This window comes from Tauraco erythrolophus, chromosome 3 (assembly GCF_009769465.1).
Source record: "Tauraco erythrolophus isolate bTauEry1 chromosome 3, bTauEry1.pri, whole genome shotgun sequence".
NCBI lineage: Eukaryota > Metazoa > Chordata > Aves > Musophagiformes > Musophagidae > Tauraco > Tauraco erythrolophus.
In genome coordinates, this window is record NC_141467.1 from 52,727,599 (window position 1) to 52,742,731 (window position 15,133).

General features: G+C 40.3%; 1 protein-coding gene across 2 annotated transcripts in view; it reads right to left on the reverse strand.

The window, feature by feature from the left end:
• The window catches only part of ANKRD29 (ankyrin repeat domain 29), a 30,234-nt gene extending 27,053 nt beyond the window's left edge, over positions 1-3,181 (reverse strand). For both annotated transcript variants that reach the window (XM_086609233.1, XM_086609232.1), the window contains exon 1: positions 3,161-3,181. In XM_086609233.1, coding sequence (XP_086465359.1) covers positions 3,161-3,181 — 21 coding nt within the window. The remainder of the gene's footprint in view (positions 1-3,160) is intronic.
• Between the last annotated feature and the right edge of the window lie 11,952 nt (positions 3,182-15,133).

The window sequence follows — 15,133 nt, forward strand, 5'->3', positions numbered from 1 at the left end:
CTTCAGCCTTATGAGTCATAAATTCCTACCTCTTTTTATTTTGCCCCCTGTAATTGCTACAGTAGCTCTCCAGCAAAGCTGTCCTCATACTTTGGATCAGACCCAAGGAATGGAATGATTATCCAGTGCATCAAGGACACGAAATCAGGTTTTTCCCAGTGGTGCTTTTGACACAATTTGGAATGACTGCTATCGGTACCTTTACTTCCCCTCGTGCCCCCACGTTGCTGGGGATTCCTTGTATAAAAGCAGACTATACAGCACACTCAGACCATCAACCATATAGTGATTAGATAAAAAAAAGCAAACACAAATCTGAGCTGTTTTCCCTGCTAAGATGAACTGAATGAGCAAAATCATTGAGACGATCTGGGCACCCTACAAGGTGCGGCAATTTCTCTTCTGCTTTCAAACCAAGGATTTACACCTCTGTGCTCCTCATTTTAAAGTGATGTCAGCAATATTAGCATCACGGGTAGGCAAAATGTAAGACACTACTTTGGGATTAATAATCTGATTAAATATATAATTTTTGAGGAACAAATGGGTTTAAAACTGCAGAACATGACACAAGCCTTGACTGCCCTTGTTCAGTTATGAACTCAATCCTGTCTCATCGGATACTTCTTAGGGAGAGGTAATGTTGAATTTCAGGAGATTAAGTGGATAGAGTTTTCATGTAATTCTCATTATGAAGCTAGGCTGCTCCTAAAGCCTTCTTAAAGTAAACAACTGATCCTCAGCACTGGCAGTCTGGGAACAGAACATAATAAATATTTGAAAAAGTGATCAGCTAATAGCTTTGGTGGAAACGACATGTTTCATTATGACATTTACTCCAGCATCAGCAACTTTCAGGATACAATTTCGTCCACTTCATCAAGATCTCTAAAGCATTATTTCAAACTCTGGCTATGCCATTCATTTCAATTGTTTATATGCTTTTACAAGAGCCCAAAGATGAAAAGCTGGCATTATATTCATGCTGTATTTACATCAAGCAAAAATACTCATTAAAAAATGGCCTAGAGGAAAATATATGTTATAAATCTGAAAAGACCATTTCTATACAGGAATATAGAAAAAATTAAAATATAATAATATATCTGTATGTGTCACCTTAGGAATATTGAGGGGAAATCATTCTATGAGTCTATGAAAAGTATCATTTAAATGTTGTGATCAGCATCTCCTGCTCCCTGCCCTACCTTTGACTTGCTGTTTGCAGAGAAGAGGCAGGTCACAGTGGAGTAACAACTGAGGAGGAAGAGTACAGTTCCTAAACAGTGATCTTGAAGATGAAAGAAAAGAGACAACGGGCAATAGGCAAAGAGAAAGAAAAGAGAGGAGAAAGAGAATGCTAGCCCAATGGCTTGTGCTTCGTACTGTCAAAATACAATAAAATTCCCTTTTCCTTCTCAGTTTCCAAACCAGTCCTAATGGAAAGGAGGAACTGAGAAAAAGATTTTAAGAAGAGGAACTGGAAATCAAGATCAAGCATGATACAATGGAAAATGCTAATGGGACTTAGAAGGAAAGTGAGAGGACTTTATTAACATGAAGAAACTTGATAGAAAAGAAGGTTGTTCAAGATACAAAGGTAAGTTTAGACTGGCAAAAGCTTGTAGAAGAGAGGATATTCATGTGTATAGACAGTGAGAAAGAAAGATAAATGCTACCTCATAGTAGGGTAGTAGGATAAATACATGAGTAGATAGTGGCAAACAGAGACAGTAGGAGTCCAAGGTAAGTACAAAGTCTTCTGCCAGAAAGAGAAAATGCCAAGCAAAAAGACACAGAAAACAAAGAAAGCAGGAGGAGCTGGGGGCTGCAATCCTCCACAAGGAGAGAGAGCAGGCAGTGAGCTACCTCGAACGGCAGTACTGGAGAGAGTAGAAAGTGAGAAACAGGGCACAGAAAAGGAGCTGACAGGAACAGAAGAGAAAAGAAGACCTGAAGGATAAGGTAAAAAACCAAGGAGGCCAAAAAAGCAGAAGGAGGCAAGAAGAAGGGGCTGGCAGCACCAGGAACATGGGGCTAACATTCATTAGGGTGGATGCTTGTGAGAAACGAAGGTGGAAAAAATTCATGGAGACAGAACAGAGGGACAGAAGAGACTAAGACTAATTAAAAAAGAAGGAGGCATGAGGCCAGTAAAGGATGCAATAGGGGATGATCACAGAGATTTCACGACCCAGTGTAAGACTGAGCTGCACTGTGAGCAAAGGTACTCAGCTCTCTGCCACATCAGGGCTTTAATTGCAGGTGGAAACCACCTGCTGCACCACCATCGAACCCACACGGTGTCACCGCAGCACCAGCGCGCCCGGGCAGCAGACACATTGACAGGAGTGAGGGGCGAGCACAGGGAAAAATCCATCAAATAAAGCAATGCGACACAAGCAACATGGCAAAGGACTGGCCCAGAGCTGGTGATCCATGAGAGGAGGGCAAGCGCAGCACCCATAAAATGCATAACCGAGGAGAAGATGTACCTCTAGGATAAATATTTCTCGTTAGCATCAGTACGTTGCTGCTTGCTTCCCTCTCTGCCAATTGATTTTCTTAGTCCTGTCCTCAGATTAAAAAACTCATTTTAGGCGATCTTTTGAAAATTACTCTTTTTACACGGTTTTGGATGGAAGAAGCACAAAAGGCGACGCGAATCAAAGAAAAGGCAATAAATCATCCTGGCTTCAGTGGCCACCACAGCCTGAAACGAAGAGCACGGATAAACGCTGCCTCCTAACTATTACACAACCGGCACCAGCAGAGATGATCGGAAAAGTGAAGAGGAGGCTCCCGACTGCACCAAAACCCGCAGCGCTGAGCCCGGCCACCCTAAAGCCAGCGTAAAGCTTCATGGAGGCTCGCAGTTTATGTAACACTAACCACGCATCTTTTTGGGGGTGTCAGCTGTGGGCAGCCCCCGCTCCATCGCCTGCCACCGCAGCTCTCCCGGGGCACCCCACAGCCCGGGAAGGGCGCTTCGCTTTTCCTTCTTTCCGCCCTAAAACGCCTACGTTTGTCCTACAGAAAACAAATCGGTCGCCGAATTCAGGAATATGACGGAGCATTTCCCGGGCTGCCGGCACGGTGAGCACAAAGCGGGAGGCCAAACGCGCATCCCCTCCGCCCCTCTCCCCGGCGCCCGGCTCACCTTGAACGACATCCTGCACATCGCAGCGCCCCGCCTACGCGCTGCATCCGCGCCGCTCCGCGCCGCTCCGCGCCCCGGGGCTGCGCGGAGCCGGGGCGGGGCGCGGCGCAGGGCCGGCGCCTCCCTCCCGCATGGCTTTACGCTCATGAGTTTCTGGCTATTATTCCCCTTTAAGGGTTGTGGTTTGGGTTTTTTTGTTTGGTTGGTTTGGTTTGGGTTTGTATGTTTTGTTTCGTTTTGTTTTGTTTTGTTATGTTTTGTTTTGTTTTGCTTTGTTTTGTTTTGTTTTGTTTTGTTTTCCCGGGGAGGAGAGTGTTAGGGTTGTTGTTATTATTATTATTGTTATTAATTACTATTAATCAGGGGGCATGGCTCCTCCGCAGTCACCCGTACTCCCCGCTCCAGCAGTATCATCCCAAAACTCAAGACCCCATGGTGGGAACCCAGACATTGCTCAGCCACTGGTTCAGACCTATAGATCAGGCCTCCGCTGCTCACAAATATCGCTGAAACAGTCGGAAACCGAGGCATCCCCTGCCCAGCCTGGGTCTCCTCACGGACCCAATGCCACCTCTATGGCATCTCTTCTGCATCTCACAGCCTTTTCCCTTCATATCCAGGAAAAAAATGTCCAAAAGTATTGTTGTGAGTATACCCACACTGCAGCCACAGAAGCGTGTGAGAGGGAGTGTTCCCTCACCTTGCATGTATCCAGCTATCAGCATCGCTATCTCCCTTGGGTGATGCACTCTCATCAGGAAGACATAAGTTCTTAAGGGCTTAATTTTAAGCCTTTAAAAATGAACCACCATAAAGCCAATGCATGTCTTGTTTTGCCTGGCTGCCGCAGCTTTCATTCAAAGTCTGCATGATATGAAGTAGGCAAAACAGGGCATGCTCTGGTGGGAGATTCCTGAATTTATTTGCTATTGTTGGTTTAAACTGAGCCCTTAGGGATTTTCTTCTTTTGATGTGCACATATAAATCCCATTCACGAGAAAATTACGCATGTGCATTGAGAGAAAATACTGGCACTGAGATCCAAATAGTTTATTCTACAAATCCGCAAGTGGAGGATTTTCTGCAGATTTTTTTTCCTGAGGCAGTATTCATCTGCGCATACAGTAAAACAGACTGTAGACACGCAGATGAAAGCTGCTAATAGCATAAGCTCATCTCAGAATGTGTGGCCTGGTGTGAACCTCACCTTCATTACTGAGAAGATCACACAAACATGGATGAACATTCAGATTATCTTTGAAACTTAGAATTACTGAATAAACTCAGTAGATCGCGTAGTTAAGCGTTATCCTTGCTCTGATCCAGTTGCACAACGATGCTTGCCCACTGATAGAGGACAGTATTACTAATCTGTACACACTCCCTGCCTCACCCCTGGAAAATCCCTGTGTTTATTCAATCTATTGTGAGCAACGTGCCAATCTTTTCAGATTCATCAGCCAAAATGTTAAATTTTCTGACAAAGAAAAAACAAAGAATTCTCTGGACGAAGAATAAAAAAGGAGACTGATGTAGTACAGTTTTGTGGGGTCTGTATTTATTTTAGATGTCAAGGGACAAATATTGAAGTGACTTTCTTAATTTGCCCACAAAATCAAGAACTGCACATAATAATTTCAACTGCATGTGGCCTTCTGTGATTTTGCTGTTTTCATATTCAGGTGCAATAACTTGTGAGAAGTGTTGGATATAGAAATACATACATAAGGTATGTTCTTTTGGTGCCCCTTTGAAAGCTTATCCCAGAAAGCATTTAAAACCTATCTTTTTTTTTTTTTTGTGTATATCTCTGTCTATTGTTACACTCAAAATCTTGTTTATAGGCAATGAGGAAACATGCCTCATATATATATATATATATATATATATATTAACCCAAGATTTCATAATTGCTATAACTGAATCTTAGCAGTCTAATCATTACTGAAGCAGATGTAATCACTGCAGAGAAAGAAAAAATAAGTCTAGGCAGAAAAAAAAATCAATAGTATTAATACTACAGTTAAAACTTATACACACTTCCCAGTTTACTCCTTTTCCTGATACTATCCTCACCTTTCCCCGGCTCTGCTGGTTGTTGATGGTTTCATTATGGTGGTGGTGGTTTGAGATGTTATGGTGAGCTGTCAGCATCTGGAGCTGGTTGCTGCAGGGAATATGATGATCCTGTTGATGGCTTCTTCTTCCTCCTTCTAGGATTTGCATAGGATTGTTTTACACGTTTGCTAACCCGCTTTTACATCTTACTCTTTCTTCATTGGTCTGCAGCTCCACATTACAACCAAACTTATTACACAGTGGCTTGTATGTTTGTTAGATACTATTTTTTAGTTCCTTTTGTTACCCCTAAATCCAGTTTTGTCCCACTCCATGTCTGCGTTTCTGTACCTGACTATTGGTGAGTTGTTTATAGCTGTGAGGTCACCTGTGCCAAGCTTGTGTTCCACCTTCTATCATCGCATGGCCACGCTCAGGTACCCTGCATCCTGTGTCGCCACTTCTCAGTCACACCACGTCTGTGTTTCTCTACGCTGCATCGTTATGTTAGAGTCGTAAAGCCATAGCAGTACCGTACAAAGGTAAACAAAAGTAAAACAAATTACTCGTAGACACTCGGTCAGTTAGAAAAAACTGCTCTTAGAGATAAACAGTGTAAAAAAAGTTGAAGGGAGGTCTACAGAGCAAGTCTGACAAGCCTCCCTCCTGAGGCCTTGCAAACTCAGTGCCTGTTATGAGCAGTAGGAGTACTTTATTTTAGGGCTACGTGGTTATGCTGCCCACATCTCCCCTATTCTTGATTCTTGGCAGGATATCTAAGATTGCAAGATATTTCAACTGGTTGGGATTTGTTACTTGTTTGGCAGAATTCATTTGCAGGGCAGCAGGCTGCATTCCTATCACCTAATACTTCATCACAGTGATTATTTCAAATATCCTGAGTCATGTTGTTTTGTACAAATCTGAAGGCTACCTAAAATGACTTGCTGGAACAAATGAAACTATTGCCTGACCAACCATTCCGTGTAAGTCACAGACAAACCTCACCTAAGCCAGAGCAGTTCAGGCACAGCTACATATGGAGAATTAAAAGAAATAGCACAAATTTTGAGTCAGCCAAAAATATTCATTTGGAGATCTTGATCCAAACATCTATGAATTTCTATGCAAACACTACATTCATTTCTATTTGCTTTAAAAAATAACAATCAGCAAGCAAATACATGTTTAGAAATGCCAGTGAAGAGCAACATAAGTTTGCTTGCTGCATATGTAAACCAATAAATATATTCCAGCAGAGTATGGTGGTCAATATATATTTTGTAACTGCAGTGAGCTCTGACATCGGATTCTGTCCCCATCTCAAGAACCTATTGCTAAATTTGTCTGCCATCTTTTAAACTCCAGAGCTCTCTACTGCAGAGTGTATCACACCCTGCATTTATGTAACTCAGGAGATGAGATACTGCATCGACAAATATGTTTCTGCACTAACTTTTCTCATATATCCATAGTCTTGATGCATTTGCAAAAGTTTGTGTTGTCCAAAGTAGATTGCTACTGCTCCCATAAGCAGCTTAGATATTTCTATACTACAATGCAGTCCTTGGTCTAGAAAAAATACCTCAGAATAAACTTGTTGGTATAGCCTTGTTGGCCTCCCCCTCCTGCCGGAAAAGTAGCCAAAGCCTTGTGCCACTGCTCCTTCTCCTTGTTCCATGTGTGTTCTCTCATCCAGAGTTGTAGAACACTGGAACAGGTTGCCCAGAGAGGTGGTGGATGCTCCATCGCTGGAGACGTTCAAGGCCAGGTTGCACGAGGCCCTGAGCAACCTGATCTAGTTGGAGATATCCCTGTTCCTTGCAGGGGGGTTGGACTAGATGACCTTTGAAGGTCCCTTCCAGCCCTAACCATTCTATGATTCTATGATTCTATGATCTAGGAAGTCTCAGTATTTGCCCAGGACTTCTAGATGTCCCACAGTACCTACAAATGGGCCCCAAAACATCTAGAAATCTGCCTGCCCACTGCGATTTACTGCAGACTTCACGTACATGTGCTCCATCAACGTTCTATGTGAACTTGACCTTTTCAGGGTGCATTATGGATAGGCAAATTCATGGCACAGAGCATGCACAATAAACGTGGTACTTTCCAAGCATGCTGTATCTACTGAGCACAGCTTGTGTCATCAGCTTGTACCTGTGCAACAAGAGCGATACACCCTGGAGTGCCTGGGCATGCTCATATTCTGCCTGGCAGTATTAATCATTCCTAATCCAGCATGCTGTACCACCTGGGAGTATTCTTCTGCCCAAAGGGAATCCTCAGCTGCTTCTTGGTTGCAAGTTTTAATGCCCTTCGGCTCCTTCACAGGCACTTGGGGTTGAATATCTGGGCTTCCTCCTTTAAAGAATAGCACTGCACATCTCATGTGAAACACTTGAACAACCACAGATAAAACCAGGTGCTTGTCTCAAATGCATTACTGTTTATCTAATTAGCTAACTTCTGTTTGCAAAATGCTAGGACATTATGAGGCGAATATTAATTTGAGTGCAATATATTATTGTTATTCCAACTCTCTTTCAATATTCTTTTAGACAACTACTCTTAAAAAGATCTGAGAAGGGTTTCTAAATTAGTTTGGCGAACTGATATTTTACTTCTAGCATTCACTTTTGTGTACAGTGAGTCTTAAATCATAAGAACACCAGCACACATCCATCAATGTGACCCTGTGAAAATAGGCAGGCATACACACACGCTAGTTGCCTCACAGCCTTGTTACTGAGGTGGTATTTAATCCCCTAACTTCATCTCTTTACGAAAAAAAAATGGTGCTGTTCATTTCAAGCCAAAATGTTATCCTTGCTAGTGCTCTGTAGACAAAGATTTCAAGAATGTGATTTCAGGAAGATCTGATACCTGAGACACTCAAATCAGAAAGTTCTACCACACAATGACAACTCCTAGGATTAATTCATAGGATTGTATCAGGTTAATTCACTCTGTAATGTCTTTCCAGTATATTTGCACTCTCTTTTATGAGACTGATTTTAGACTTTAAGAAGCACTTACGTGTGATTCTTTAAGAAATTTTACCTAGTTTCATTGATTTCTTTGTTGTAGAACCTAATTTATTTTGAAAATGGAATATTGCAAAATTCAGAGAAAATTAAGATAATAGATTGAGTTACCATCAATTTCACAAATACGAGGAACACTATAGTCTTCCACTTGTATATTGCACCTTTTATGTAAAGTTCTTAAACTTATTACTTTTTAAAGTCATACTGGTTTCTCTGTTGTACAGGCAAGGTATGCCTAGGAAAGGGAAATTGAGCAATGTTTTCCAGGGTCACACAGCAAGCTCATAGACAGATCAGGACTAGATTCTACATTTGGCTTAAACGTAAACCTCTGAAAAATATCATCTGCATATATTTCATGTAATATATTGGAATTTTACTACTCCTTCCATCCCAAAGCTAATGTAGTTGCACAGTGCTCTCTACATGCTGTCTCCACTGAGTACAGCTCAGGCTTCTTAACTAGAGTGCTTTTTTTGTGCCAGAGAAACAAATACTTTGCTGTATACCTTTAAGAAAGTTTTGTGCTGTAAAGAAACCACAAATTCACATTACAGCTCTTCCGCTAACATCCATTGTGAAGTCTGTCTCCGTAAGTAGGCAATGCAAGGTCCCTTGTGCACCTAGCATAAGACCTACATTTCATTCCCAGTACCTCACAGAAAAGTGTAACAGATAGAAGCTTCTACCCCTTAAATAGCACTGCCCTTGGAAAAAAAATATGCTATTTCTACCTTGCTCTAAGAGTTGCAGCAGAGATCTGCTTTGCTTAATAATTTAAGTTCCAGCTGCTCTGATCTGTGTAATGCAAACCTCTGTGGCACACAGACACCCATTCTGACCAGCTTTCATGAGATATATTCAAAGGCAGAGCTTCGCACGACACCTTCTCCTATGACACTTGACTTGACTTGACTTGACTTGACTTGACTTGACTTGACTGCCTTCATCACTGTCCGGAACCAGCTTCTGTTTAAGAGCTGGAAACAAATTTTAGTAATCTGGAAAGTAAGTCAGTGAAGTGCTGGCAAAAAAAGGGTTCCTCCCAATGGCTGGCCCACATACTGAATAAGTGCTACTGCTTATTTCCTTCACACAGGTGATGGAGCTCAGGGCTGAAGCTTTATGTCCATACCGAGTTCAGACTCTGATGAGTGCCTGTGCAGAGAATGAGGGTCTGAAGAGTGGAAGAAATAAGTAGTTGGTATGTCTTTTCCAGAGTTACAGCAAGTCAGTATATCTTCAAGCATTTGTTTCATTATAAAAGAAGCAGATCAGTCATTTAAGATATGTCTGAGTTTAAATCAGGAAAACAATAGGAAGACTATAGCAATTACTCTTTCTGTTAAAGCTGAAATGATGGGATCTTTCCAGCATGTTATTAGTTTCCTAAAATATATTGTATCTTTTGCATTATCTAAAGTTGCTACTTTTACCAGACTGAGAAGTCTTGAAGTTTGCATTATGACTGTACCGGTGAAATTTGTGGAATACTAAAATTTTAAACAATTTAACTAAAGCTTAGCTTCTTACAGCATAAGATCATAGTAAATCTGCTTCTCTCCTTTCAAAGCAAAGACAGAAATCATAAATGTCCTGCAAATAAATTGTCTCACAATTATGCACTGTTAGTAAATTTAACTTCTTCTTGTTCAAGAAAATGTATTTACATCATCAGCAATAAGTTTGATAAAGCAGTCTATAAATCAAAAGATTTTCCATCTGGCCTATCATTTACATTAATCTTTCCCTTGCTAAACTGTAGCATGACCAGCCACATGGGCTTTTTCTTGTTTCTATAATATTTACAAAAATACAGGCTTACTTTACTAAAACTAGTGTATAAAGAATATACTTTGACTTATTCTTTATTTTGAGAGATACTCTTAGAAATGAATAGTGACAATAAGAGAAATAATAAAAGTTACTTTAGAAACAAATCCTGCAGACTTCTCAGGAAAACTGTACCAAATATTTATGTATCCCATAAACCTTCTAAAAATAGAACAGAGAAGTTACAAAACTGGACCTGAAAAAGGAAAAGTTTATCCAATAATAGAAATAGACTACCCAACATGTTCACAACTGTGAATTCATCCTTCTAGGGAGCTGTTACCTTGAATCTTTCTCTACCTACAGATAGTCCTTTTTCTGAGGCCTCCTATGATAACAAATTTCATATCAAATTTGCTGGTATAAGCTGGTGTAAGGACACCCAGCTGCTAGGGACCACACGAGTGTTACTAACTTCCTTCACGTAGACCTCTGGACTGATGCCTGGGTTAGTGACCTAGGAATAAGGGAGATGTTAGCATTGTACTTGAGTAAGTAGTACAGAATAAATTCCACAAATTGTGATTTGAGTGTTTCAATGAATTTGCTCTTTTGCTTCTTCTTTCCCATTTGTTCCCAGCAAACTAATGCTTTTAGCCACAGAGATTAAGCGACATGTCAGGAGAGTCAATGAAAGGACTACAACTACCATCTAAGACCAATTTCCAGTCCAGTATAAGCACCAGTATGTCATCTTCACTTTCAGCCTTCAAACAGCTGAACTTAAACATCTGTATGGTAGCATCTGTACAGGTACATCAAGCTTTAAAGTTTTTTTCCTTCCCCTCTCAGTCTTGGAATTTTGCTCTCAAGTTTTATTGCTTTAAAGCAGCACGTACAGATTGCGACCGAGTATCTTCTTCATCCATCATTTCCTTTCCCTATTTATCCTCCGTATACATTGATTTTATGACTCAGTCTGCAGATAACTGTTTACCTATTTCCCTAGCCTGTGAGCCTGCATTCAGGTGCTTTGGGCTTGCAGGCTTTCTGATTTCATGCACGGCACTTAACTACTGACTGATACTGATACAGATAGTGGAAATTGCCGTCTGGACCCATGGAGAATCTAAATTTGATGAGCCCTGAAGCTCTCAAAATATAAAGCCATATTCAAATGAAATCACATTGTGGCCATTTTTCCCAGGCATTGCTTGTATATTATTGTATATAACTATGCCGTGGGAGGTGGTGTGGGTCCGAGAACATGTTTCTCATGAATGTGAGAACAATACATGACATATCCCATATGCTGCTATGGGTAGGAAAAGCAACAATTACCCAGGGTTTGCTATTTTTTTCCTCTTCCTATTCTTGTAAGGGGAAGTTTTGCATAACTGATAAAGATAGAAAAAATCTAAATATAAGAAATTCTAGTAATCACCCTAAGCCTAACTAAATAGATTTGTTAAATGGGGACAGACCTCATCAGCGCAGCACAAGAACCACAAAACTGCTCTGTATTTAGCACAGAAGTGTAAGATTCTTGCCATCTCATTCACGTGAGAGACTCTTGAGTGGCAGAACTGTACAGGTTTGGTTACTTCTTCCCTGTCCCAAAAGTCTTGTCCAAGGACCACAAAAGCCATTGCAGAGCATAATTTTCAGGGTTCAGATGCTCCAAGATGGCTCCCTTGTAGCTTAACCCACTCAGTAAAACTGACCTGGTAGACTGGTTTTATCCTCACTTGGAGAGAGTGGAAGCCCTCAAAGGAAGACCTTGGGCTGAGGGTAAGGATGACAGGGCATAAGCAAGTTTGATTGGAGTCATCTCTATAAGTGCAAGATGGAAACTACTTACATTGCCAGGTACAAAATTCATTTGAGTGACAAGCTACAGCTCATTCTGTTCAATTTCTCTGCTGGTCGAAAAATCAGTCCACTAATTGAAAAGAAAGAACTTGGCTAAAGAACGTAGGAATACAACTATATGATAAAATACCCAAACTACAAAATAATATTATAGCAGCGCTAAGAAGCTAGCACTATCACATCTCCTAGCAAAGTGTCTGATAATTAACATGGCTGAAACCAGTTGTCATTTACAAAAAAACAGAGATTTATAAGAGTTATAACTGTTATAAATCTCTCTTCCTGAGAGATTTTATAGAGAATTTTGATAGTGTATTAAATCTGTGTTATGGAAATCTATAATCATGCTTAAAAAAAACGTAGCAAAGATATTCTCCATTAAATTTTCTGCACTTTCACAAGGGATTTGTTCTAAATTTACTATCTTTTCCAAGTTCCAAAAACGAAAATAAGTAAATCTGAATGTTCTTGAACTGTATGTGTTTTAATTCTTAGTTACACTTGTCACTTGATCTTCAGCTGGAGTAAACTGATACAACACTTGAGTCTCCTCAATTTATACTGCTGAAGATCTGGCTTCCTACCACATTTAAACATAAAGTTCTATTTAAAAGTTAAAAACTTTATGAGACTATGATCAGGCTAGAGCTGAGGTTGAAGTAAACCTGAGGCAGTGTCTAAATCTGTGACAGCAACATCACTTAAAAATACAAAAACTTTGCTGGAAACAGATCCCAGGAAAAGCACTGCCTTATTAACAGAGATCAGATAATTGAAAATTCTTGCAGAGAAATAAGCATCAAACTATGAAATTCAGATGCCAATCTAATCTAACCAATGTTCTGGAAGTCTGTTAAGAAAAGCGGTTTACAAATAAATGGTTTCTGTGAGGAGCTGCTCAGTGCACTGTGGCAGGGGATCTGTGCGTAGCTGTTTTCCCTGATTATGATGGCAAAAGCAGCAGTAATAGTGATGATGTCAGCAAATAAAAAAACAGGATGTGAAAATACAAGAATAGATGTTTTATTTTTCCCCAGATGTTTGTCATCAGATATTGACCAGAGGGACTACATGCTTTTGCATGAAGAATCGGACATTATATGACCAAGATTTGTTTTCTTCTTTTTGAACTCGAAGTCCCTGAACAACTCTATAAAGCCAAGAATAAAAAGGAAATCCATTAAGAAAATGCAAATCGCCTTCTCCTAAATGGGGAAAGAGCTGTAAAGTATCAAACGTTCACCTTCCCTCCTCTTTTGGCTTAGTACTTCTCTGCAATACACGGATGTGAAATACCAAAGCTAACACAGACACATCGACATTTTTGTGTCAGACACATAGACATTTTTAAGTTTTTTGTCCACAAACCCATCAAGTCATGAGCACTTGCTAGGCAGATGTTTGTAGCTAGAACATTTCAAGAGAGATCAAAAGATATAAAAAATTGTACTTAACACATCATGGAATTGGAAAAGGCTCTAAGTTAGTTTGTAGAAACTGGCACATGAAGCCTGAAGTTGTGCAGCCTGCCAAAGGCGTGCATTCGGACATCATGCCTTAAAGGATGATGAGAGGCAGTCCAGTGTGCAAGTCCCCTCTTACATCAAGGATCCCAACTTAGCCTATCTCTATTCAAAGCTGTAACGACTGGCCTTATGCAGATGGTTAAGGAAAAGTCTTTCCTTAACTTTTCCTATTATGTTATGGAGTAAAGATAAAGATGAAATATCTAGAACAACCAAGAGCTACTTTAGAAGATGGTGGTTTGTGCCTGCCAAAAGATATCAAGTGCTTTCCTGAGAAAGCCAATGACAAACCAGCCAAATTAGATAGTACTATTATAAGTCTGTACAACTAACTTGATTCAGGGTTGGACAATGATGAGATCGTGGCTGCAGATCACAGATTGCAATTTACCTTGAGAGCCATGTTGGAAAGCGGCGGAATTCATAGTGATTTTCTATTACAAGAATATGTCAAGTAAACTTAGGAAGCAGAACGTGCAGGAAAATCTTAGTACATGAGATAGCTGGCTGGCAGAAGGAAAAACAGACCTGATACTAGGCTATAGAGTAACAAGCACAGTTACATAGTACTGCAACGTTATGCAAAACACAAACCAGCAAACTGCTAACCGTGAAAAAGCTGAAAGAGCACCAGCTGAGATACTGGAATCACATGAGATGATAGGACAGATAATAAGAGAGGCTCCGATTGGATGGAGAGTAGAATCTAACAGGCACAGTACAAGAAGATGCCGAAAAATACATTCAGATAGAAACAGCTGAGAGAAATAAAAAAACAAACAAACAAAAATCAAACAACAGGACAACACAAAAGTGCCATTCTGAATAATTTGGTTCTGGATTACACTAAGAGCTGTGGGCATCTAAACAGTTTCTGCTGATAGAAATGCATTTTTAGACTTGGGTCCTAGCTTCTATGGGCCTCAATATTTCGATTACAAAGAGGAGAATTTCTCTTTTCCAAGGTAACATGGCAGGATCCTCAAATACTGTGGTACAAGAAATTTCTGCAAGATGAAAAAAGTACTTTCATCAGAAAAGCAGAGACCAAAATGATCTTAACAGACCGCATCTTTCTTGATGAAATGCCCTGAAGACATAGGAATTGCCAGCACATAAATGTACACTGCACTATTTTGCTGTCAAACCAGAATGCATGAGAGTAACCTCATTTTAGCCTAGGTATACTGCGAAAAGCTTTTAGTAAAACTAATGAAAGTTTACTTACAGATGTGAACTGAATAATCATCATGCATAAGCATTTATGACAGGAGGTGATAAATGCCTTATTTCCTTAATAAAAATATGGAGCTTAACCTGAGCTTGAAATGTTCTGGTTGCGGATTTACACTCTAGGCTACAAATGTGCTTAACTGATTATAACTTTGAAAGAGCAAATAGAGCTCCAGTACATTGCAGGAAGACTCTTCCACAGACTAAAGCTTTAGGACTGGCCTCAACATAATGTCCGATGTAAAACTTTTATGGGGGGACAAGATGCACAATCTTCAATGATCACTGAATAGAGACTTGGATCTGTCTAATCTAAGATACTTTTGAGCTACCTGCTAGCATATTGGTTCATTCTTATCTCAAAGAAAGAACGATTTCCCACATCACCCGATGTGGAATGTGCACTGGAATCATAGGTTTTGTTTCTACCTTTTCCTCTGACCTGCTGTGCAGCTCAC